Genomic DNA, 25,552 nt, shown 5'->3' on the forward strand with positions numbered 1-25,552 from the left:
GGATAGCTTCAGGTGTGCATCCCAGGTGCTATTCATTTAATTTTCCTTGAGACAAGGTCCCTCACAGGCCTGGAGCTTATTGAGTAAGCTAGGGGAGCTGACGAGTGCAGCCCAGAGCAATCTCCCCTTCTGCAGTACTAGGGTTACAAGCATGTGCCACCGCAAGGCTTTATGGGTTATGAGCTCTGGTCTTGGTGCTCACAAGTCAAGCACTTTAACAACCAAGCTATTTCTCCAGGCCTGTCCCCCGCCTCTTTGTACACACACACACACACACACACACACACACACACACACACACGCACCCTCACACATGCATACACACACATGTACACACAATATATACTGTTTTCCCGCCAAGAAGGCTCACAAGAAACTTACTAATCTTTACAAAATACACACACACACACACACACACACACACACACGCATGCACAAAACATTCAGGGTAATTTTATCTATGTTTGTTTTTATTTGTTGGTTTGTCTCCTTCTGACTAATTTCAGACTTTGTCTTTATTAGTTTCATTTCCCTCAGGTTTAGTTTAATTGTTCCATGACGATAACAACTTTTGTTTCCAGTTTATTTTCTTGATAGAGTTTAATAGGCTTCAGAGCTGCAGGATGGAAAGATTCTCTGGATTCTGTGTGAATTATCCTACTCACTGGTTCTTTGATGGGTTTTACCTTGATCATCGTTGTGATTCAGGTACAGAGAACATTTCTTGATTTTTCAAGTAGAAGATTGTTTGGGAGTTATTTTCTTGCTAGCCAATTATAATTCAGCTGCATTATTAGAGAATGTAACCTATAACATGAAACTTTGGAATTCAATATACGTTTCTGTGAAATTAGCTGAATTCTAAACTTTTTACAACTATTCCATGAACATAGCAAGAAAGAAATGTTTTCTATTTATGGAATACAAAATTGAATAACTGTGTATCATTTTGATACAGTGATATATTGAGATTCTTCTGTGCGTGCACTTCCTTTTCTCTCTATTGGAACCATATGATTTTGGAAGGGGGATATAGAAAAATAGTACCCTACAATTTTAGCAAATTCTAAAAAAATCTCTAAAAATCTATATACCATTTGCTTCAAAATTGTGCTATTTACTGAATATAGAACCTTGATTACTATATTGTTTCTGCAAGTTTTCCAAACATAATATATAAATTAAATATAGTTTTAATTAGAATTACAGCAAAGTTTAAAGCATTGAATTATCATATCAAGCTCAAATTTAATATGAACAAAACAAGTGTCTGAGAGTATTCCCAAAAATTATAAAAGAATTACGAGAGCCAATGTGCCTCATCAGACTGTAAGATATGCCTCAAAATGACTGCATCTGACACAGAATAAAACTAGTTTAGGAACAGGAAAAGATGAGAGTGGACAGACTGGGAAGTCTGGAGTAGGAGCTCAGTGTGCATGGGATTTAATACACACCAAGCTGGCATTTAGGCTCGGATAGAAAGAATGGTCTATTTAATAAATGGTACTGGCAGAATCAATTGCCCATCTGGAAGGAAGCAAAGCTGATTTTTCTACATTGCCTCTTACTAAGCCCCCAAATAAATTCCAGATGGGTTAAAAAAACATGAATGTAAAAGAATCCTTACTGACCAAATTTATGATCTTATATGTGCAGCTGAAAATTAGACAGAGTTATAAATGAACAGGAATCCCAGCTGCTAAAAGAGTCAAACACACATAATTTCCTTTAAAAAAATGCACGATAAATTACAGCATGAAATTCTAAAGAAACATCACAGGAGACAGCATTAGCAACACACATAATGTATCATAAACAGAGTTGTCTTTAGGGCTTCTGTTATGTGTATACATATGAATATATGAACTCTTATACACTGATACAGAGTAGCAAAGGGAAGCAAAACACAAGAGGCACAGCAGTAATAGCAACAAGAAGAAGAGCATCACTAACAGGGAAATAAAACCCAGAGAATCAGTTCATTAATTTTCCTTGTTCTGGGCCTCTGGCTGAAACTTCTAAATTAAAGAAATTCAGACAGTTTGGCTCTGATGAAGTCAGACATTGAACCATTAGGAGAGGCTGATATCTCCTCACCCAGACCACAGGGTTTGTGTGTTTGGAGTCCTCTGCATTTCTATGGAGGACAAAATTAGCCTACAAGCTAGGATAGAGAGGTTATCCCATGTGTCACTAGGCACTAGATCCAGACACTGTTACATAGCAGGCAACTTTCTATCACTGCCAGGGCAGTGCCCATAGCAGGGAGGATCCTTCTCTGGGCTGCTGGCAGATGCTACTTCTATGAGAATGAACTACAAACTTCCCTTTCTTGTATATCCCTTGAGTCCATATGAGGCAATGCAGCCACTCTGGGATACTTTAAGGACCTTTACAAGAGGGGCTAGAAGATTTCTTCGGGGAGGGACATTTGGAAAGCTAGGGTTTTCCTCCCAGCTGAGTGGCTCCTTCCTTTCTGATGCTGCTCTAATCTTCTTTGGTGGTCCCCACAACCAGCTCATCATCCTCTTCCCTGAAGCTCATCTCAACTTTTGAGCCAGCCCAGAACTCTATGGATAAAGACTTTGTCTTGAGCATCTCGTTCTTACCGTCCTTCCATTCTCGAGTGGCTGGATTGATGATGCCAAAGAGTTCGTCATTTGTGACAGCTTTGGGGTTAAGGTCAGTCCACACAGGGCGACGTCTCATGATCTGATAGGTCTTGTGTAAAGACTTCAGTACCTGTGACTTCCCAGTACCAGCACCACCCACGATGAACACAGAGTGCCTCACGGCTAGCAGCTCCTCCAGCTGGACTACCTGGGAGGAGAAGGACAGGTTATCATGGCCACTCTGCTATGAGCAAGGCTGGTGTGTGAAGTGAGGCTGGACGTAAGCCATGGAACAATGGGAGTGCTTATCACCAGCATAGTGGAGATTAATCTGCAAGAGCATCACAGTTCCCACATTTGCCCATGTGAGTATCAGCAGCTGACTAAGTTCTAAGGAGCTGCCAGATGAGGAACATTCTGATTGCTGTCATACTCTGATGGGGAAGAAAGTCATGTTGGAAAATCATAGTACAGATATGTGTGTGTGTGTGTGTGTGTGTGTGTGTGTGTGTGTGTGTGTGTGTGCGTGTGTGTGCATGTGAAAGTAACATAAACCTTTACCAAGTGTGTGGGAATTACTGATCTTGAAGACAACAAGAATAAGGAAAAGTTTCCAGAGAACAGGGCACTTAAACCAGGGTTCTACAGGCAAATAAGAGTTTGTCCAGAGGATGCACAGAAAGGGTATACTGGAAGACCTAGGGACAGGAGGATGACAATGGTTTGCAGTATGATATAGAATGTGATGTGAATGATAGGGTGGATTGGAGGATGCGAACAGAAAACACCATGCAGAAAGTATGCATCAAACCACTGTGCATTAAATTAAAGCTCAAAAGAACAAGCAGACCTGTAGGTAGTCAAGCTCCTGCCGTCTGTCTGCTCCTTCAGTGGCTACCTATAGCACTGGAGATAAAGTCCTAAATACTTCGGCAATCTAGCTCAAACCAGACTCCATTCTCATCTCTTATCTCCCACTATGCACATTTTCCCCCACATAGACATACATACTGCTCTCCTATGCTGATTTCCATGTCTCTGCCTTGTGCTTACAGGTACCCTTCCTGTATCCCAGCACTTGACAACATCATGGTGGCTACTTTTCTGGTTCACTGATTGATAGCCAGCTCACCAAAGGAGCTAGGACTTCAAGGGGTGGGGCCTAGTGGGCAGTGCTTAGGCAACTTAGATATATGCTATCACAAGGGACACAAGGATATCTTGTGATATCCGGTGAGACCTGGTTTATTCTCATGAGAAGGTGGATATAAAAGACTCCTAAACTTGGCCCCAGCTCTTTCAAGCCCTTTTAAGTTTCCTTCCTAGATGGATTGCTTGCTTGAGGGCATAGTACTGCCACTGCTGCCTGTCTTGTTGGCTCTCACCAGTGCTGAGTCAAAGTAGGTGCTATGCCCTAGAACTTAAAGGTTTCTGACTCACCTGCACTTCTACCACCCAGCTAGAAAACTTAATTTTTGTTGCTCTTGCCCCTTGAATCTCCATGAGAATGTGTCTTTGAGTGACACTACAACATGCCCTCTGCTCTGTGCTAAGTCCTTTTAGTCTGGACTTCTCATGTGGAAGATCCTTTTTTCCTAAAGCTCTCTGTCTGAGGGTATCCCATCTCACATTCTATCAGGGCTGAGACTTCTGCCATGTTTTCAGAGACTTGCCATGATGTCCATTTCTCAGTTTCTATAGTTCTATGACCTATTTTCTTTGCCTTTAAGGAATTCTAATAGGAATTTAAGGGATCACAGGATTGCACAAGTGCTCAATGAGACAGTTTTGGGGGATTATTTTGTAGAAGTTGAAGTGGTGATGCAAACGTGAAGTGAGTAGGGAATGTCGTCTTCTACTTTAAGAGTTTTTAGCAGAGTGCCTCCATCTTATCAGAAGCAGCTATAGGAAAGGAAGGGAGAAAAGAAGAAAGCAGAGCGCCAGACAACCTACAAAGGGAAAGACAGGATACTAGAAGAAAATCATGGAGGCATTTGTGTGCTAAATGTCATGACCAGACTCCAGAAAGTCAGGGAAGACATGACTTGCCCTGATTTTAAGACAGCATCTTAAGTTACAACTATTGTATGAAGCTCACTGGGTTTACCTCACCTCTTTGGAGAGGGTGCATCCCAGGATTAGCCACTTTAAGGGAACACCCTCAGTCTGACATTCAGAGGCCTCTCCTTCACAGCCCCATGCTATCCCTCCAGTCTTAACTGCAACCTTCTACCCAAGTTCCCATCACCACAATACCTTTTCCTTTGTCATTACTGGGTTCTCTGCTGTTGTCTGCATAACCTGTGTTTCCTGCACACATTCCTTTGAATAGAAGGAACTACCCTGAATAGAAGGCAATCTTGCCTTTCTTTACCTCCAAAGGTCCATCTGTCCACTGAACTTGGAAGGCAGGAGATAGTGAGTGGGGATGGATCAACTGGGTGCAAAGGGCAGATCATGCTTTCCTTGCTTCTGTAAAATGAAATTCCAGCAATGAAAGCACATACCTCATTGCACTGGGAAGGGTGTGTGCCAATTCACTCTAAAGTTTGTCCTTTCCTAACTGGGGCTTATTCTCTCTCTACCAATGAACATACCATGTGGTGGAAATTCCTCCTGGAAGATCTTTGTCTTACTTCCCTTTGGGGGTGGGGCACTTTCTCCCTCATAAAAGTTCTTCCTTCACTGTCTTCTAGAGGTTCATTTTTCCACTTGTGAAATGCCTCTGTATCATCTGCCTCAGGTTGTTGGGGAGATCAAATGTGTGACAGATTATAAAACCCACGTGGGAACTCGAAAGTGATGCACATGTGTTTCTCACATCTATGTCTTTGTACTTGGACACCTTGACTGTTCTTTCCGGCAACTGTCTTCTTCAGTCAGCTAAACCTGTTTCCAGGACAAGCAGTCATTTCTAGCATTTCCATTTCATATATACTGTGAAGCCATCACATTTGGCACAATCACACGTGAAAATGACAGACTCGTGGAAAACCAGGATTAGTGTGGGCAGGGAGACATACAGAAAACTGTGCTCCAAGCCCTAAATCGTCAGCAGTGACCCCTGTCCCTAACGCCATGGGCACACAATTCATTTTTACTTTGCCTCAATGTCAGTATGCATGTTGCAGGCTTAAACCAGTTTAAGCACTCAGCTCCCTCATTAGCGAGGCAGGTCCTGTTCTGTTGGAGACTATTTTAATATCAATTAAAGATCAGACCCAGATGGAACCTTCCTCATTAAGCCACTGTTTGAATGTGAGGGAGACAGTTTCCCAGGGTCTCTGTGTGCTCTTGCAGCTTCTGCAGCAGCGCATGAGCGCCCTAAATTGGTCTTAAAGACGCCAGCAAGATATAGTGAAGATTCAGCTTTTCCTCTTAAGGTCCATAGCACCAAACAGTTCATTTTCTATTGATGTTAATGGCAGGGGGATCCCTCTTTGTCTTGTCTTCCCCATCATTATTCCACATTGTGGTCCCCCACTAAAGAACTACTACGGATATTGAGTTGTTTCTAATTAGGTGTATGTCTGTACATCTAAAATTCCATTGGAATGGAGCATGAAGGCTAATGTGTGGTCCAAGTAAAGAATTCAGAGCCAGAGAGGCTTGTCAGGGAAAGCCCCACACACCTTGAGCACAAAGTTGTCCTCAGCCTGGAGCTTAAGGTCCACAATTGCTTTCCGAACCACAGCTTCAAAGTCCAAATCTCTCTTCCGGGGGACGTCAAGAGCAGGAAAGAGGTCGCCGATCAGACCCATGAACACTGGCATGTCATCCGTCACAATCTTGGGGATGTTGAAGTCTCTCAAGGAGCGCATCAGGACTTGGTCCTCTGGTCGGTCAGGGTCTCCCCGTTTCAGTGATCCTGCTACCACAAGGACAGACTTGATGGCCCGAAGTCCCCAGTCATAGTGATCCTGTGGGAAGATAGCATAGGAAGGCCAGGGTTGCTTAGATGTAGAGTATCATATGCATGGGCTACATAACTCACACAAAATTACAGCAAGGTCACTACTGAAGCTCAGGTGGAGGGGAGGTGAATAGGTCTCTGAACACTATGCTCTCAATCTGGCATTTCTTATATTTGTTCATCTAGGATAATACAACAGACAGAACATTCAAGGGAATGGGGCCCTGGAGGATGAACAAGACCCATTTTCAAATTGATCTTGTTGTTCCTCATATATTCAGAGACTGAAAGGGCTATCAAGAAGAGAGCATCTTAGCTGTTAGAAAAGGTACAGCTTGAGCTTGAGATTTTCCTTAGAGGCTGCCAAATTCATCAAGAATAGTTTTTAAAAGTATATTTCCTAGCTTCATCAATCTTATCTAGTTTTGGTGACTGTATATATATGGGTCCACATGTGGCAGCAGGCTCTGAATGTCCTTTTCTTCAGTCTCTGTTCCAAACTTTGCCTCCATATACCTTCCTATGAATATTTTTGTTCCCCCTTTTAAGAAGGAGTGAAGCATCCACACTTTGGTCATCCTTTTTCTTGAGCTTCATGTGGTCTGTAGATTGTATCTTGGGTAATTCGAGCTTTTGGGCTAATATCCACTATCAGTGAGTGCATACCATGTGTGTTTTTCTGTGATTGGGTTACCTCACTCAGGATTATATTTTCTAGTCCCATCTATTTGCCTATGAATTTCATGAAGTCATTGTTTTTGATAGCAGAGTAATATTCCATTGTGTAGATGTACCACATTTTCTGTATCCATTCCTCTGTTGAAGGGCATATGGGTTCTTCCCAGCTTCTGGCTATTATAAATGAGGCTGCTATGAACATAGTGGAGCACGTGTCTTTGCTGTATGTTGGAGCATCTTTTGGGTATATGCCCAGGAGAGTGGCATACCTGGGTCCTTAGGTAGTGCAAGGAACCGGATATAGATGTCTCCTGAGAGGCACAGCCAGAGCATGTCAAATACAGAGGTGAATACTAGCAGCAAACCATTGAAATGAGAACAGGATCCTCATTGGAGGAATTAGAGAAAGGATTGAAAGAGCTGAAGGGGCTTGCAACCCCATAAGAACAACAATGCCAAACAACCAGAGCTCCCAGGGACTAAACCACTACTAAATCACTGACCCATGGCTCCAGCTACATATGTAGCACAGGATGTTTTTGTTGGGCACCAATGGAATGAGAAGCCTTTGGTCCTGCAAAGGTTGGTTCTCCGCAGTGTAGCAGAATGTCAGTGGAGGGGAGGGGAACACCTTTATAGAAGAAGGGGATGGAGATGGGATAGGGGGCTTATGTCCGGGAAACCAGGAAAGGGAATAACATTTGAAATATAAGTAAAAAAATAAAAGGAAAAAAAGGTATACTTCCTGAGGCTAGGGGCATAGTTAATGGCAGAAATCTTACCTAGCATACGCAAGCTCCTAGGTTTGATTCCCAACACTACAAAAAGAATTGTAAGATTTCCACAGTACCACCAGTGCTGATGGCAGATTCTGGGGCAAATGGATTGTAAAACTGGCCCCAGAGTTCCACAACATGGCGAGGGAAGGAGGTGGTACAGAATACAGAGTTTGCTCTCATGAATCTAGGTTCAAGACCCTACTTTGCCTCCCACCATATCACAATATAATTAGAGCTGTAATAAATGGCACAAAGGAAAAGGTTCCCATGTGCAGTGAAGACAAAAGATGCAGTGGCTTTACCCGGGGGACTGGAGACCAGAGATGAAGGAAAGGCATTATGGAACACTGGAAGTCAGTTAGGCACAGATAGGAGCAGTGCAGTCAGGAAAACAGGGTTTTCACCAGCTCAAGATGCGATGATGGCTTATCTCAGGGAAGTCCAAGAGGACTTAGGCAGGTAGAACACTGAATGAGGAACATGAGTGAGAGCCATTGAGGAAGGCAGAGGACAGAGCACTACAGCCTCCAGCAGAGGGATCACAAGTTTGCCTCAATTCTAAGACCAGTGAGGGACATTTCAAAATAATTACTTTAGCTTAGCTATTATCTTGAGAAGTGGTTGAGGAAGTTGAATTGCCAGCAGCAAACTTATTCTATAGTCAGGTGCAAGAGCTTAACAGGGATACATGAGTACTTGCAACTAGAGTGGGTCCAGTGAGCATGGAAAAGCATGGCTGATTCTGGTTAGTGCTAGTCAGTGTTCTGCTGAGGCAATAAGTATCCTGGCCAAAATAAATTTGAGGAGAAAGGTCTATTTTATCTCACAGATTATAATTCATCATTGAGAGAAGCCAGGAGAGTAACCCAAGGAAGGATCTTGAAGTAGAAACCACTGAGAGCCACATACTTGTTTGTTTTCAGGCTTACATTGTGCTCTCTTTCTTATACAGCTCAGGCCTACTTGCCTAGAGATGGCGTTGCTCACAGTGATCTGGGCCCTCCTACATCAACTATCAACCAAAAAAATTCCCCACCACAGACATGCCCACAGGTCAGAATGATGGAGGCTGTTCCTCCATTGAGGCTCTCTCTTCTCAAGAGTGCCAAGTTGACTAACAAGATGACCTGTCACAAGGAGACTCTAGAAAGCAGAATCAACATCACTTTGTTAATGATTAGGTTCAAGAAGGAGAAGAAAGTATCCTGGATGAATCCTTGCCCCCACCCCCATACTCTGCCTTAGCAAGAAGTACATGGTGGCTTCACAAACTGTGTCAAAGACAGCAGGGAAAGAAGGGTTGCTGGGGTTGACAGGGAAGAGCAGCTTTGAGTGTGCTGGATGGAGCTGCTCTCTAGATGTATGGAGAATGGTGGGGATACACCATTGACAATATATGTTTAGACACGGGAAAGGCTTGTGGCAGGATTGGGTACGGAACTCACCGGCTTTGAAAGTCATTGGTGATGGAGAACCTAGAGAGAGGATGTGATGTGCAGCTATGGAGGACACAGGATGCATCTGTCTTGTAAATATGTGATGGGACTGATAGAGTCCACAGCAGTGAAGGTAATCAAAGCAAGGTGACCCCGAAGGGAGCATGAAACTTCCTGGGATGCTTTTGTGGTTATCCTCAACACCAAGAAATTCTCCAGGCAGAGTATGGATGGTCCTTGCAGATATTGGGTTCAATTTTATTAAGATGTTAATTCCTGGGTCTGCCTTCAGTAGAAGGCATTTTAAAATCACGCTTCTAAGGAAAAGCATAAAGCTCTTATTCTAAACCACTCCCAGCACACACCCAATCCCATTTCTTCTAGGAACTGTCACTCATCACTGCTATGTTTCCAATGGGGCACTTGTCTGAGAAAGGCCATGAAGAACACCATTAAAAAATAATCTGGTGCTCCAAGACTCTCAACAAGTACCGAGTTGAAAACTGAACACAAACTTTTATTGCAGAAGTCCCAAGATCTTCTATTATTGCATGTCAGACCAGACACTTTGTGACAGATACTGCATTGGTTTAGAGCCAGACCCCCGAGTGGTGCTTGGTCAGTAGCTTCCACAGAGATCCTACCTGTTTGGAGAGAAGTTCTTTACACAGCCGGTAAAGGGTAATGAACTTCCTGGCCAGCAATCGGGCTTCAATGAATCCTTCTGCTACCAGCATAATCTCACAGATCAGCTCAAAGTCTGGAACTACCATTGCACAGGGCCTGGATGCAGGGAGACAGAGGCTGAGAAACTGAGTTGAAGGGGAGACGGCAGGATAAGAGATGCTTGCTGTGATCACACAAAGAGCTGTCTTCAAGGGCAAAAATTCATGGAAAGACCTTTGTAATCACTCCATCTCACACTTCAAAATCTGAGAGGAGTTAAGTAAGGATAAAGGGAGTGACCCTCTTACCCCAAAGTGGTGGATAATATAGGCAGGCATGGGGAAGAGTCAGGGCTACAGCTCAGGTCTTGTGTCTTGAGGTCAATGTGCCTCACACAAAGGCAAGGATTAACACAGCAAGCTGTCTAAAATAGGCAAGGAGCTAAGATCGAAGAATGGAGCCTCTCCCTGGGTGTCTGCTGGAATTAGAGCATTTCTCAGCTCCATCTCCTCAAGGTGGGGATGTCCTCCAGGTAGTCATGGTGCATTTTGCATTTATTTATATAAATGTTTTTAAGTTTCTAAAGCTAAGGACCAAGGTCAAGATTAGCACCATCTTGACATAAGATAGCATATACAAGAACACAGAAGAGCTGAGGTTTTCATCTCTATATAAAATGAAATTCTATCTTATATAAGATTATAAGATAATTTATTATGTTTTTCTTTTCTCTGGCATTAGTGATATATATATTTTTAATTTTAAGTGACTTGTCAAAACTATTAATTTATTTGGTGTTGTGTATACTTACAATTATTTAATTGATGTGCATGGTTTTGAGCATGGATATGGAGGACAGAAGTCAAGCTTCAATACTATTCCTCAGAAGCCACCCACCTTGTTTAGACAATGTGTCTCATTGACTTGCAGCTCATGGATTCAGATATGCTGGCTGGCCAGCAAACTCCAGGGAGATAGATACTTTTGTTCTCCAACCTGGCACCATAACCAGCTTTTTAAAAGTAGATTGAACTTAAGTTCTTCTCATGTTTGTACCACAAGCACTTCACTGGCTGAGATATCTCCCTGTCAAATCTCTTTAATTGTATTTTCCTGCATGGTTAACATTTATTTTTCAAAATTATTGAAGTACATATTGTCCTTTGAAATGTTTTACACTGCAGTCAGAATCGAAGAAGCCACCAAATATTTAGGTTTTCAAAATCATTTGGCAGTCTGAACATGAGGACATCAATGGAATTTAATGGGGCTGTGGAAAATTATGCTGCAGAAAGAAGATTAGCAAGTAACATGGGAAAATATTAATTAATTATATTAATTAAACAATGTTGCCAGCTCCCAGCTATGAAAAATAAATGCTGACATGGTATGGGATGAAAAATGACAAGAAGTTACAGGATTGCCCCTAGGTAACAGGACTGAGCTGGGAGGAGTCAAAGCTCCAGTTTCAAACTCCCATTCTGCTGTTAATTACTAGAGAATCCATCAATTTTGTCGCAGTACAGGGGGATACTAATAGTATCGATGTTATAGGACCTTTGTGAGAATTAATGTAAAATAGATGTTCATCTTAATATTTTAAAAGATCTCTTTCTCTGGGCTAGAGAGGCAGGTTTGTGCTTAAGATGATTTGCTGTTCTGAAAGAGGACCTGTGCTTCATTCCAAGCTCCCACATGGTCAATAACAATCATCTGTGACTCTAGTCCTAGAAGACACCATGTCCTTCTCTGGCCTCCATGGGTATCAGGCTTTGTCTTAGAGCTTTTATGGCTGCAACAAAACCACCATGACCAAAAAGTTGGAGAGGAAAGGGTTTATTCAACTTACACTTCTACATTGCTGTTCATCACCAAAAAAAAGTCAGGACAGGAACTCAAATGGGACAGGGACCTCGAGGCAAGAGCTGATGCAGAGGCCATGAAAACATGCTGTTACTGGCTTGCTCCTCATGGTTTGCTTGGCCTTCCTTCTTATTGAACCCAGGACCATCAGCTCAGGGATGGCTCTACTCACCATGGGCTGGGCCCTCCCCCATTGATCACTGATTGGGAAAATGCCTTCTAGCTATAACTCATGGTGGCATTACCTGAACTGAGGCTCCTTCCTCTCTGATGACTCTAGCTTGGGACAAGTGGACACAAAACCAGCCAGTACAACATGTATGTAGTGCACGTGCAGGCAAGATATTTATACACCTCAGATAAAAATAAATAACTTAAAACTATTGTTCTTATTTTTCCCATCTTTCTTCTATGAATATATTTAAGACTGCCAGAGTCTGAATAATTGTGTCTCTCTAAAATTGTTATGGAAACCCCCCAGTGTGATGGGATTGGGAGGTACAGGTCATACAGACTGAGGCCATAGGAATAGGATGAGGTCAGAGATCAAGTTTGCTGGTCTTTGCCACAGAGGAATACCTGAGGTCACCATCTCTTGCAACTTGGAAGTGATCCATTCTAGAACTTGACCATTTGAGCCTCTGAGACTTTGGACTTCTGGCTTCAAGCACTCTGAAAAGTATCTACTGTTTAGGTCAGCTGGTCTACAGCAGTTTGCTACTGTAGATGGCCTAGACTAAGATGACTTTAAATTGAAAGAGAAAACATGAGGAGCCTGTATTGTTTGCCATATCTACCTTACTTAATAGATATGTAAATAAACAGCCAACAGTGCAGTGTTCTTGGACGGTGAGTATAGCCTGCTAATATTTCAATGGTTTTTGTTTAATGTAGGAATCGCTTGAGTGAGGCCACTCCCACGCTGGTGTGACTCAGAGAATTGCTTCAACAGGAGTATAAGGCTCAGCCAGATGTGTGGTGATGCACAGTTAAGATCCCAGCCCTCAAGAGGCTGAGGCAAACAGAATCACAGGTCCTAGGCCAGCCTGGGCTACACAGTAGGACCATGTTTTCAAACAAACAAGCAAGCAAGCAAGCAAAAGACCAAATCTGGGAGAGAGTAGGGCAACTAGTGAGATGTCTGGCAGCCTGACTGGGGACCATGAGGTTGACTCCACCTTCCTTGGAGAGGTCACTGTCCCCCAGCTGTCCAATGAGACAGCAGTACTATCGCACTTCCCACTATCTTTCTCCTAGGACAAAGTTTAATGAACAGACGCTCCAAAAGCAGGAACATCCTCTCCACTTCTCTCTTTGTCTGACCAAGTTCACTTGCCTGAAGAAAGAACACAAACTCTAGCTCCTGCTAGGTAGGATCTTGATGTTTTCTTATCAAAATAAAATTAAAAAAAGATTTAAAACCACTGCCATATGCACACGCAACAAGGGTGAAATAAAAGAGGTGTTTCCATGTGTCTTTACCAGGATGTAATTTGACACTGAGCTTTTTAGAAAGTAATTTGGCAATGTGTATCAAAAGCCTTAAAAATGTTCCTGCTCGTTAACTCTGTAATTCCACTCTGGGAAGCTAGCCAAACAAAATAATCATGCATACAGAAAAAGATTTATGTACAAAAAATGTACATTACAGAATTATGTATGAATTTATTTTAAATGCTAGAAACACTTAATATGCAGCCATGAGAGGCCAATTAATTATACCATGAACCACATACTTGATAGAAAAATATGTAGCCATGGAATGAGATTTATTAAAAATACCCAATGGGAGAAAATATTTATGATAGGGTAGGGGATAAAAATAAAGAATGAAACTGTACACAAGTAGCAAATGTATATCGCAAGTATATAAAAGAAATTAATATATACATATGCTATATGTGTGAGCTACAATTAAGCAAAGAATGATTTTACTGGTGGCGTCATTATAGTAAAAGTAGATATTTAAAATCTACTTTTGTTTTTTTATTCAGTTTTTTCATAAAATATATTGACCATGTTTTCCCTTCTCCAACACAATAGGACTTATGTACATATGACTTCACAGAGACAGTGGCACAACACACAGGACCTGCAAAGCTCCAAGCCAGACTGGGTCATAGCATGGAGAGAGGGCAACAGCCCCAGGGTCCCACCCCAAACCATGAAGCTATCTGCTACTGATATCTGAGGGCAAACAGAAGATCAACGGAATGTCAACAGTGGGAAGAAAGTCTGCTCTCTAAACGTTCCAAATTTTCTTTAACGAATAAACTAAATTTTCAGTAGGAAAATTCAACAAACTCCTCTTTGGGGAGGCCCTGTGTAGAGACATACATACCTGAAGAGGGCCTTGAGGTTTTCTGGCAGTTCTGTGCGGCCAGCATAGCCCGGGTTCATAGTGATGAAGATGCCCACAGAAGGGTCAAGGCTAATCTCCTCCCCAAGGAAGCTGAACCTCTGCTTCTTGTCTCTGATTGCGTCCTGGATGCTTTTCACCTGGCGGAGGATCAGAGGAAAGATGACTCCTGAAATTTCAGTGGTGGCTGGTCACTAAAGCTGGAAATCCAGATACACAGCACAGGCAATTGTTCTGTGACCCCTGCACTGAAGGACAGGCATGGTGGGGGCGCCTGGAGCCTTTGCCGATGGCAGTAAGCATGAGACTGAAAGAGTCTGGGTATCTACTAGAATGGGAGTGTGTGTGTGTGTGTGTGTGTGTGTGTGTGTGTGTGTGTGTGTGTGTGTGAGAGAGAGAGAGAGAGAGAGAGAGAGAGAGAGAGAGAGAGAGAGAGAGAGAGAGAGAGAGGCCTGAGGGACAGGGGTGCTGGAGGTCAAACTCAGGGCCTTGCACATGCGCATGCCTGTGTCATGCCTCCTGACTTCATTCCTAGCCCTGAGTACTTTTTCTGCACAGAAAGACATTTAAACCTCATCAAGATACTTGGAGGGAACACTTCAACCCATCACCTCCACTCCACTGTCACAAAGTAGAAGCACAGGGAGGTGGAGTGGTGTCCCCACAGTCACAGAGCCCTTCTGTGGGGCAGCAGGGTTTGAATCCATGCCAGGGGATTCTTGAGGATGTGTTCTTGGCCCCGGACCCATGGTGAGAATGCAGGTACCTCCCCCCCCCCCCCCCCGCCCCAGGCTGGTTCTAATGGTGATAAAATCTACTTGGAAGAAAATAGCGGCATGTGTGGAACATTTGAATGTGAACTTTGCCCCTGCAGCTGTGCTTATTGTCTCAGCTTAAGCCATCTCTCCCCACATTGCATGTCTAGGGTGACATTATGCATTCATGGAGTCTGAATGATATTGTCTTCACAGATTGGAAAGTCTGGACTATGGGGAGGGTTGTCATGAGTCAGAATGACACAGGTAAGCTAAGACTTGAAAAGGAACCTATTCAAGGGGATTCCACTTCCTAATTGCCTCTGACGAAGCCAGACGATTATGTTAGCTGAGGCATTAAAGGGCTAGTTATACCAAATCTTCAGGAGAGCTGAGAAATTCTGGACAGGAAGATTGACACATTGATAACAGCCTCATAGCTTTTGTAGGATGTTAGGATGAGGAACATTCCTGAGGCCACATGCGAACTAGTCTTTAGGTGGAATCTTCCACTCCCAAAAGTTCTCCCCTTTTCCCCTATAAAACTTCCAAGCCCTCCAGCCCCCGTCTCCTACGCCCATGCTTCCACACACACTTAGACTACTGCCCCTCATTGTTCTGATTACGAGTTACCCTGCTTCTTTAGACATCTGTCTCCTTTTTCTATTATTACCTCCACCAGTCCCAATCTAACAAGTGTGATCTGGTCAGAGCTGTCTGTTCTGGGTAGGTCTTACAGTGAGAAGAGCAACAGAGGAAACTCAACCAGGTATGCTTTTCACTCTTCTTAGAAATACAGGCAAAAATGATCAGCTCTAGGAGGAAGACAAGAAGCACATACCTGCAGGCTGACTTTGCTCAGCTGGCCCACACAGTTTTGCTGCGAATTTCTAGCCTCTTGTGGGTCTTAGAAGCATAACTTGAAGCTAAGACCAGGGCAGAGTTTGAAATGAACTTCCAGCACATTTGTCAAGGATGGCTGATAGAAAAGCCAAGGGTTGCCCGGTTCTGCAGAGGGCTATGGAGTGTGTGTGTGTGTGTGTGTGTGTGTGTGTGTGTGTGTGTGTGTGTGTGTGTGTGTGTGAAGGTGGGAGAGAAAGGGAAGGAGGCACCATTGCCAGGATATGTGACAGTGACAGTTTGGCAATTGGGATGCAGCTCTTCTTCTGCAGTGAAGTTCTAATGACTGAATGTATTTGAGCTCACAGCAATTAGTGGGAACCAGAGACTTCTCTATGTGCAGAATACCAATGTCACTCAGGCAGAGCCAGCCTTCAGCACCCTGTGCACTGACCACCCAGGCTGAAGTCTGCTGGTTCACTCTGGGCTCACAGCCCAGTCCTGCTCTGTCTTAGAGCTCCTTGCCATCCTCGATGTCTGAACGTTAGATGGCCAGTAAGAGCTGGTGTCCTTCCTTCTTTCCTAGTCGTTAAATCTATAAACTATACAGAGCACTTTCTTGGCTAGGGACAGGGAGGCAAGTTTAATTAGTGTTTACAAGCTGTTGTGCTGCCTTTGGGTGAAGGCCAAGGCTAGAGCGTAGGACCCTCCTGCTGTTGGCTCTGACTCTGCAATCTCTACCCAAACACTGAAGCCCAGAAAGCCCGCACTCAGCAGGAATTCATGACGGCCTTTGGATTGGAGGCATCTGTGCTTTTGTGTAAAATTCTGTTGGGGGCTCTTGAGGGAAATGACTGAGCAGGCTGGTGGGTGTGGGGGACGCTGGAGTCTCTGTGTTGACAGGTGTTTCTCTTAGCCTGCTCCGTGCCAGGCACAAGACCATGGCTATGACTTTCCTCACTGCCTCTGCAGCAACTGAGACTACTGGGACAAGCCTCAGGGATGTGATGGTAATCGGGATCCGAGGGGCCAGATAAAGACCAGAGGATTGGGGGTGCCACAGGGGGACACAGGTGCACAGAGAAGGTGAGGATTTAATGCAAACCCTGTTGGGTGGAGGCTACCAGGCCAACTCTGCACACACATCTCTAAACTTGCATCACTTCTGGGGATTTTAAAGCCACTGGGAGTATTATTATTATTAGTAGTAATAATTATTATTAGTAATTATTAGTAATAATAATAACAATAATAATAAATGTTATTTTGAAGCACTGGACCAGACCAGCACTATCCTTTATGAAGCATGTACAGAAAGCTTCCCAGTCATGTCTCTAGAGATTGAAATGGATGGTTTTAGACTCTAATTTTGTGGGGGTGGAAATAAGGCAAAAGGTTTTAAGTTAACATTGTGTGTATGTGTGGGGGTGAATAGAAGCTACTATCTTTGAAACTTTTTTGCATCTAAAATTGACTGAAAATAAAAAGTTACCAGGTAAAAAATGAACAGTTGCAAGTGGGGTAGGCCACGTCCTAAAACCAAACAAACTGAAAACAGGATGTATGTTTAGCCACTTCATCCAGAAGGGGCGTGGCAGAAGTCAAGCACGACCTCATCAGACTCAGGCTGACATCAGGTAACTGGTGATAGGTCCCTATGTATTTTAATAGACAGTCTGGTTGTTATGACTACCACAGAGAGTACCTACTAGGAAACTGTGGTGTCACCTAGGTGACAGATTATTTCTGCAAGTTTATTTGCATTTATTATGAACACATCATTTGTTTTACCCTGAAAATAATGTTTATTATATATTACAAACATTTCCTATGAACAGTAAAAGACATTCATATCATGCATTAAAGACACAGAAATGTAAATCTGTAAGGGTGCTGAGTCTCAACTGGGGATCATTTTCACCCAATCTCCATGGGTGAATCTGGAGACATTCTTACAACATGGAAGGAAGAATGCTCCACACATCTGAGTGGGTAGATATTCTACACTACCCAGGACAGACCCAGGACAGACTTTGCAACAGATCTATCCTGAAAGCTGGCATTCTCAGAAGTCTGTCCTGTGTTCTCCCATGCAGGCCTCGAATCTCTCATAGTGTATGACACATGCAAATTGTCTTATCCTTGTGCGTATGGTACAATTTAGGGAGGTCACAGGCTAACCCAACCTGTGTGAATGTTCTCAGTTTTTCTGCCCACTCCTTTACCATACTCCTTCCAGTCTAGGGCTGCAGCTCATTCTCTGGTTATTCTTTTATGAAGCCTTTGTCCCAATTCCATCTATTATTAAAATCCTGCTTGGATTCCACAGTGATGGTAGGATGGAGTCCTGAAGGATGCCTTCAGGAAGAACAAATCAGTCACCATGTTGTACATTTTGTCAGAGTTCTGTGTTCCTTTACAGTAAGCTTCTCTTAAAAGGGTGCAACTTGGGACATTCTTAGGGCTTTGAGGCTGGAGCATTTCTTCTAGGCCTGGCGTCCTTGGAACTATGCTGTAAATCCCTTGCTAATAGATCTTCTGGCTTTTATTTATTTGGGGGAGGACAAGGCCTCACAGGCTACGCTTGAACTCACAGTCTTAACTGGGATTGGCTGCCAGGCCTGACTTGGTTCTATCAACTGCTCAGGTGCTTCATGCCGCAACTCAGCCTCCAGTCAGTGCCTGTACCCACAAGTAGTAGGGACACCAGAGAATATGGGGGAAGTTAAGGGGCTGCAGGTTCAAGGTAATAAGTTGTACCCTTGGTGGACTGTTTCCCAAGGCTCAGATAAGCCAAGGTTTAGAGAGCTGGCTGGGCCAGCAATGAGGAGATTCTGAGGAGAATTAAGCAGTATAATGCTTTTTAAAAATAGCGAGTAATTTCTCTCGAAATTGCCACAGTGAGGATTTTCCCAAATGGATATGCAATTCTGCTTGACCAACCTGACAGAGACATGAAAATATCCGGCAACGTAAACACTGGAGCTTAATCACTTCTTCAGAAGTAACTGGGCTGAGAGCACGGAGGGGTGGGGGAGTGGGGACAGCAGGGATGTCAGCAGTTGGCACAGCTTCCAAACCAATATGCCAGCCAAGATGAGTGTGTAAATAATTAAGCACAATTTTCTCCTTGGATGCTTATATGATTTTAAATGTTACCAGCTCCAATTCTGCCTTAGCTGTCATCAGACCACTTCCTCCTGTCTGTCTTTTAAGGGTATGTCCCTAGACCAGAATATGGCAGCATCGGAGAGTCCCAAGTAGAACATATTTTACTAATTCTAGGAACAAAAGAGGAAAAGCCCTACGCTGACCTTTCAACATAAGGCCATTCTGTTTTCTGGCTCCTGAGAAATGGACCACATGGAGTCCTGGACGATGCCTTCAGGAAGAAAAACTAGTGAATGGCTAGAGTTGGTTAGATCATCTGGGGACTATCATTATCATCATCTTCTTCATCATCACCACCACCACTACCTTCAACATCATTAACACCATTGCTGTTATAACAACCACCCAAACCTCCACTCTCCTCCTCATTACTATCACCACCACCATATACTCCACCACCTTCACTGCCATTACTACCACCACCACCATTCATTTCCTCTTCATCATTGCTAGCACTACCACCATAAACACCATCACCCTCGTTCTAATCCCCATCACTGTCATTATCATCACTAGTGTGCTCATCCTCATCATGGATCCCACTATCATCACCTTCATCATCATCGCTATCATCAATACTGTCATCATCATCATCATCATCATCATCGTCATCATCCACAACAACAACAACAATGCTTTCATTACCATCAGCATCACCACTAACACAATCTCCAAAATCACTACCAGATCCATCATTACCTTCATTACTACTACCACAAACACCACCACTATCACCATCACTAACACGACCATTGCCATTATCATCAGTTACACCATCATCACCATAGCTAACATGACTACTACTAGGATTATTGCCCTAAAACTTGAGCCCCTATGATCTAGAGATCTTTGAGTTAAGTATTTTAGACATCAAATCATTGAAAAATTATTACATTGAAAGAACTGCGATTGGCTTGGTGAGCTCTCTGGGGGGGAATGTTGAGAAGAATGCCTTGGAACACACATGAAGACAGCCTGTGGCAAGCTGCTAGCACTAAGCATCACCCTGAGACACCCATCAATGGAATTAGACAGCATGAGTGCTCTAGCCTTATGTGAAGTCAGAGACCGCAATATCTGGCTGGTGAGAGCAAGTGATGTCCTTTAAACAATGTGGCAAGCAGCCAGAGGAGAGGGCACAGCAATCATGAATGCAGAGATGAGAGGGATTCATACAGATGAATGGAGGTAATAGAACAGTGCGCAAAGGGCAAAGTGGATGTCTATGGTGGGAGAAGTGAGAAGAGAAGCTCCAAGTACATGGGACAACAGAAGGAAACAGAGTCATGTCCAGTGGCTGCTACAAGGAAAAGACAGTATCTCCCCAGGTTTTCAGAGCCACTCATAAGCTACACAGGAAGGGGTTAGTCCCCACAGTCCACAGAGAGATTCTACAGCACTATTTCTGGTTCCAAGTTGTGATACGACCTCCCAGGGGTGGAGACAGTCAGAAAATGTGTAATTTATGGTATGGTATGGTATGGTATGGTATGGTATGGTATGATATGGATATAATGTCAATTTGTCTCCAGGAGTTAATATATTGGAATTAAATCTTCGTTATAAGATACTGAGAGGAACTTGATCCAGCTATGGTGCCTAGAGACCCAACTTTTGGGAGGTGGTTATAGTTAGATAAGGTTATTTGGGTTAGGACTCATGATTGAATCTTGTAGTTTTAAAAGCAAAAAATCATTGTCAGATATGTGTACTTGAAAGTCCAGGAATGTGAGACAAGTAAACCCATTTTCTTTATATGTTGTCTAATTTCAGGTTTTTCATTATAATCACAGAACAAGTTTAACATACTTTCTTGTAAAAATATGAATATTGGTTTCAGTTTAGGTAATAGCAGGCTCCCATCTATACAAGGCAGAGGTGTGTTGATAAATATTTAACTGTCCAGAGAATCAAGGCCTTTATATATTGAATAGATCAGTGACATGAGCTGAAGATTTTGGAAGAAACAGTTACAATGATTAAACCTGGGATCCTGTGCCTGTTAGGCAAGTACTCTCCCATTCATTCACATCCTTAGCTCCAGTTTCTTGGTAGAAATACTTCCTTCCTAGGCTCCGTCAAATCATGATAATGTGAGACCACAGAAATTTGTATAATCGACCCACCAAGCCAAGGCAGAACAATGTTGATGCAAAAGAGCTTTTAGGTCACAACTTGGGCCTTGTACCTAGACCTTCACTGACTCCTACTGAAAAGAGTAAATCTAAGGAAGGTGAAAGTTCACCTTGCTTTGGGAAGCTTCACTAAGGGACAGCTGGGGCAAGAGTCAGTGTTTGTGGAGTAGCCTTTGTCAGACAAGAGAGCCCAAAGGACTGACCACTACAAAACAGGCAAGTGAAAGGCCTCTGAGAGTCCCGTGGTGGCTTCTGGCTCCCAGTGGCAGCTGAAGCCCAGGGGTATAGTGCTGTGAAATAGCAGCTGGCATAGGGTTGACCACTCTCCAGCCCTGCAGTTGCTCAAAGCTCCACATTTAGCCTCTGGTGACAGGGACAGCATGCTGGATGAGAGGGGTGTCAGCTGGAGGTTATGTAGAGGAGGCAGGCTCCTGCCAGGGCACATACTCCACTGAAGGGGATAATGCTGCCTTGGCCAGTTTCTCCCATGTGGTTGCTCTGCCTGATGTTCCATCCCTACCCTCATTCTGCCAACCTTCTTCCACTCCATGTTCTTGCCAAAAAAGAAAAAAAGAAAAGCTCAGCCCAGTTGAGTAGGGCATTTATAATCATACAGATCTACAGGGACCAGATCAGAAACTTTCTCATAGCTTTAGACTCCTTCCCCTCCCCCTTCACTCTCCTCCCTTTCACTCTCTCCCCTACTTCCTTTTTTTCCTATTTCCTTATTTCTTCCTGTTCATCTCCTTTCCCCTCCCCTCCCCCTCCCTTTCCCTTTTTTCTTCTGTTTCTTCTTCTTCTTCTTCTTCTTCTTCTTCTTCTTCTTCTTCTTCTTCTTCTTCTTCTTCTTCTTGTTTCTTCTTCTCCTCCTTCTCCTCCTCCTTTTTCTCCTCCTCCTCCCCTCCTCTTCTTCTTCATCTTCTTTTTCTTCCTCCTCCTACTCTCCCTCCTCCTACTCTTCCTCTTCTTCCCCCTCCTCCTCGCCCCCTCATCATCTTCCTTCTCCTCCTCCTCCTTCCTTATTTCTTTTTAAGAAATAATGCTACCTGTGTAATACTCTAAAAATAAGCCAAAAGGGAGGAAATTTCAACTGTGTTGACTGGTTGGTATGTGGATGCAAACTTGGCGCAGAAGGCACACCATTGTCCCATGCACCTCATTGCATATAGTGCTTCATAGAGGCTGAGCTTCCACGAAAGAGGGTGAGAAAGGATCCTTGCAACCATCCACACCTTGGTGGAAAATGAGGTTGCCTCAGCTTATAGTAACAGGAGTGGAGGAAGGGGTCTGGCAAAGGAGATGGGAAGATACAAGGTTACCAGAGACTTTGCTGCTCAAGGAAGATGTGTGGGAATGTCCCTTGCTTTGATCTCAGGCAAGGATCTTTCCTGTGCCCAGCTCTAAAACACCATCAAATATAGGCTAACTTTCCTATGGAATCCTCAGGGTTCCTTGCCACTTGCATTTATATCCATCTCTTGATTTGAACTTCCTTCTCTGGCCACTGAGATGTGTACATTGATGGTGTGGATGAAGGAAGTAGGCCCAAATCCTGACAAAATTCCCTTGTCCCTTTGCAAAAGTGTGCCTTGGGCAAGTTCCTTTTCTTTCCTGATATGTTTTCTCCATTTAAAGCAGTAGTTATACCAGAATAGCCTCTGGAGGATAAGGGGTGATATGTGAAGTGTGTTGGTATAAGAATCTTAGCAAAGGAATTTACCCTCTGCTTCTCTCCTGTTTCCCCCTCTTTGTCCATGGGTTGCTGACCCCAGTTCAAATCCTCTCCAGTTATCCTTTAGGGATTGGCTTTAAGATAGAATGTTGCAGAGTCTTACTCTATAGTATGAGTGTTCAGACCCCTACTAGAATACTGAAATGCTCACACCTGTCTCAAAAACACATTTGAAGTTTGGAACTGGGTACCGCCACACACTCAAGCTCCATGACACTGTAGTCTTATACATAAATGTGTGTGATTTGGGCTGAGAGATGTGTGGCAACTTGCTTACAGGCTTTTATAACAATGAAAAGACACTGGAGCCCTGATTTTACAGCCAATGTGCATGCTCTCAAGCGGCTGGGATCCCCCCTTTGAAGCAGGTAGGGCAGATAATTTCTGTCCTTGCTTTATACACAGAGGAGACTCTCCTAGTTAGAAATGGATGTGCTTTGATGGGTCATGGAGGGAGACTTATCGTGAGGATGGAGAAAGGGGAATGGAATGGCAAGTGGTAGGAGAAAATGTTGAGGAAGAGTGAAAACACCAGGCTATAGACTTCCACAGGGCCAGCTATGAAGACTGCAAGGCTCCCACCCCCTCTTTGTTCATACCTGCACAGCCACCACTGACAAGACCTCCACAGAGATTCGGTTAAATTCATCAAAACAGCCCCAGGCACCAGTCTGAGCCAGGCCTTTGTAGATGTTGCCACAGGACTGCAAGGAAACATATAAAGATTAAATGATGACAACACCTTAGAGTGGTGCCCACAGTCATTTTCCAGCCTTGTTATTGTAGACACATCAGTCTCCTGAAACTAGCATTGTAATTTCAAGAACAATTATGCTTTTGAAGGCAACAGGTCACAACACAAGTCATGGTATCAAACAAGCTTTCCACAATGCTGTAGGGAGAAACCCCTTTAAGATGCCATCGGGGTTTCTTCCTGAGCATTCTGGAATGTTCAAAGTCCCAGGAAATGAATAAAAGATAGCTTCTCTTATACCACATAGACAAATAAGCTTCTGTTCAGGCTTTGGCACACCCTAATGGGAACCCAATGCCCACATTTTCAATCCATGCCCTGCCGCTCAGACTTCCCAGGTAAAGTGGGGCTGGGGATGTCAGGAACTGACAACAGTTATAGAGGCAACTAAGGGCAAATCTTGTCAAATGAAAGCAGAAAACGAATTTCAAATGGAAGAATATATTTCTGTCCTAAAATATAAAAAATTTGGCATTAAGGAGGAACTACTGAGCAATGTGAGAGTGGTGAGGGGCAGGTACAGGAGGCTACAGGATGCCTCTAAAATGCCAGTGATTTGCAGTCATAGGAGCCCTGACATCTATTGTGATGTCATTTATGAAATGACTGCTTGTGTGTATAGGACCCACTGCTGGATATGGTTCCTTCAGGGACTTTTGGGAAGGTGTTGGCAATAAGATACAAATCAGAGGGAATTGCTACAGAAGTATTGGTTTTGGTGAATACTGCAGACCACAGTGTCACAGAGTTACAGAGCCCAGAGAGGAATGGATAAGAATAGTCCAGTGTGATAGGTGAAGACAACATGGCAGAACAATAGCACATTCCAAGATAGGTTTTGTGGAAAACCAGAAGTTCCTTGAGAAAAGGATTTTGCTATCATGAAAGCAGGGGAAACAGTACATCCCATAATCCACCTTTGCCAAGTTCTAAATATATACCAATGGGCTATGAGGGTAGATCAGTAGGAGAGCATGTATTTGTCTAATCTAAAAAGAATATATATATATACATATATATACATACATACATACACACATATTTGTCTCTTTCCCTCTCTCTTTCCTTCTTTTTCCTTCTACACAAAAATGCATACACATACATATATGCTCATATGCATATATACACTATAAATTTATGAAATAAGATGAATTTGTTATATGGCTGCAATTTCTTTTTCCTCTGATCATCTCAGAATACACTCCAATAAAATGGGGCTACTGAGAAAACAAAAGGAGGCAGACATAAGCCTGAATACCTAGTTCCCAGAAGAAGGTGCTTCAGAAAGCACTCTGTAGTGCATGTTCCTGTCTGTGTGGTGGGGAGAGGGGAAGGCCATCCAGGAGGATGAAAGATTATTGAAGAAAAATGAGCAAAATAATGATGTGCCCAGAGAAAAGTAAAGGTGCCATTTGGGATGGAAAATTGATTACTAAGGAAAGTCTTAGTAATACAAAGCCTTGAATTTATTACAAGGAGTCTTTAGAGGTTTGCATGAGCAGAGATGATTAAGGCAATGGTTTGTCAGAATCAGTCAGGAAGCTACCTAGGCAAGGTTAGATGTAGGGCAGAGTTTAAAGAGCTAGGGAAAATGCATCCCAAGCCACGTTAAACCCTACAACTCAAACTCAGGAGGGAAAGGCAAACATAAGAGAACCGAAAGGATCATCAATTGCCCAAGAGTTTTGAGGGAAGGAATAGGGGAGAAGAGAATGAGACCCAGGTAGAGAAGAGGCAGAGAGAGGACTGCACATGGTACTGTCACATTGGGTAGATGATATTATATACTTCCTTAAGCCCATGGAGCTATATTTTCAACTGTTCTTCAAAACAGTGGATCCCGACATAGTCTTAGA

The 25,552-nt window shown here is 43.3% G+C and overlaps 1 protein-coding gene across 1 annotated transcript in view; it reads right to left on the reverse strand.

Annotated features, from left to right (window-relative positions):
- Dnah9 (dynein, axonemal, heavy chain 9) overlaps positions 1–25,552 on the reverse strand; it is a 353,020-nt gene that overhangs the window by 187,574 nt on the left and 139,894 nt on the right. The window contains 5 exon segments of the mRNA NM_001427097.1: positions 2,613–2,823; positions 6,248–6,535; positions 10,066–10,204; positions 14,292–14,449; positions 23,542–23,646. Of these exon segments, the coding sequence (NP_001414026.1) occupies positions 2,613–2,823; positions 6,248–6,535; positions 10,066–10,204; positions 14,292–14,449; positions 23,542–23,646 (901 nt within the window).

The sequence above is a fragment of the Rattus norvegicus genome, chromosome 10, assembly GCF_021556685.1.
Source record: "Rattus norvegicus strain SHRSP/BbbUtx chromosome 10, alternate assembly SHRSP_T2T, whole genome shotgun sequence".
Taxonomy (NCBI): Eukaryota; Metazoa; Chordata; class Mammalia; order Rodentia; family Muridae; genus Rattus; species Rattus norvegicus.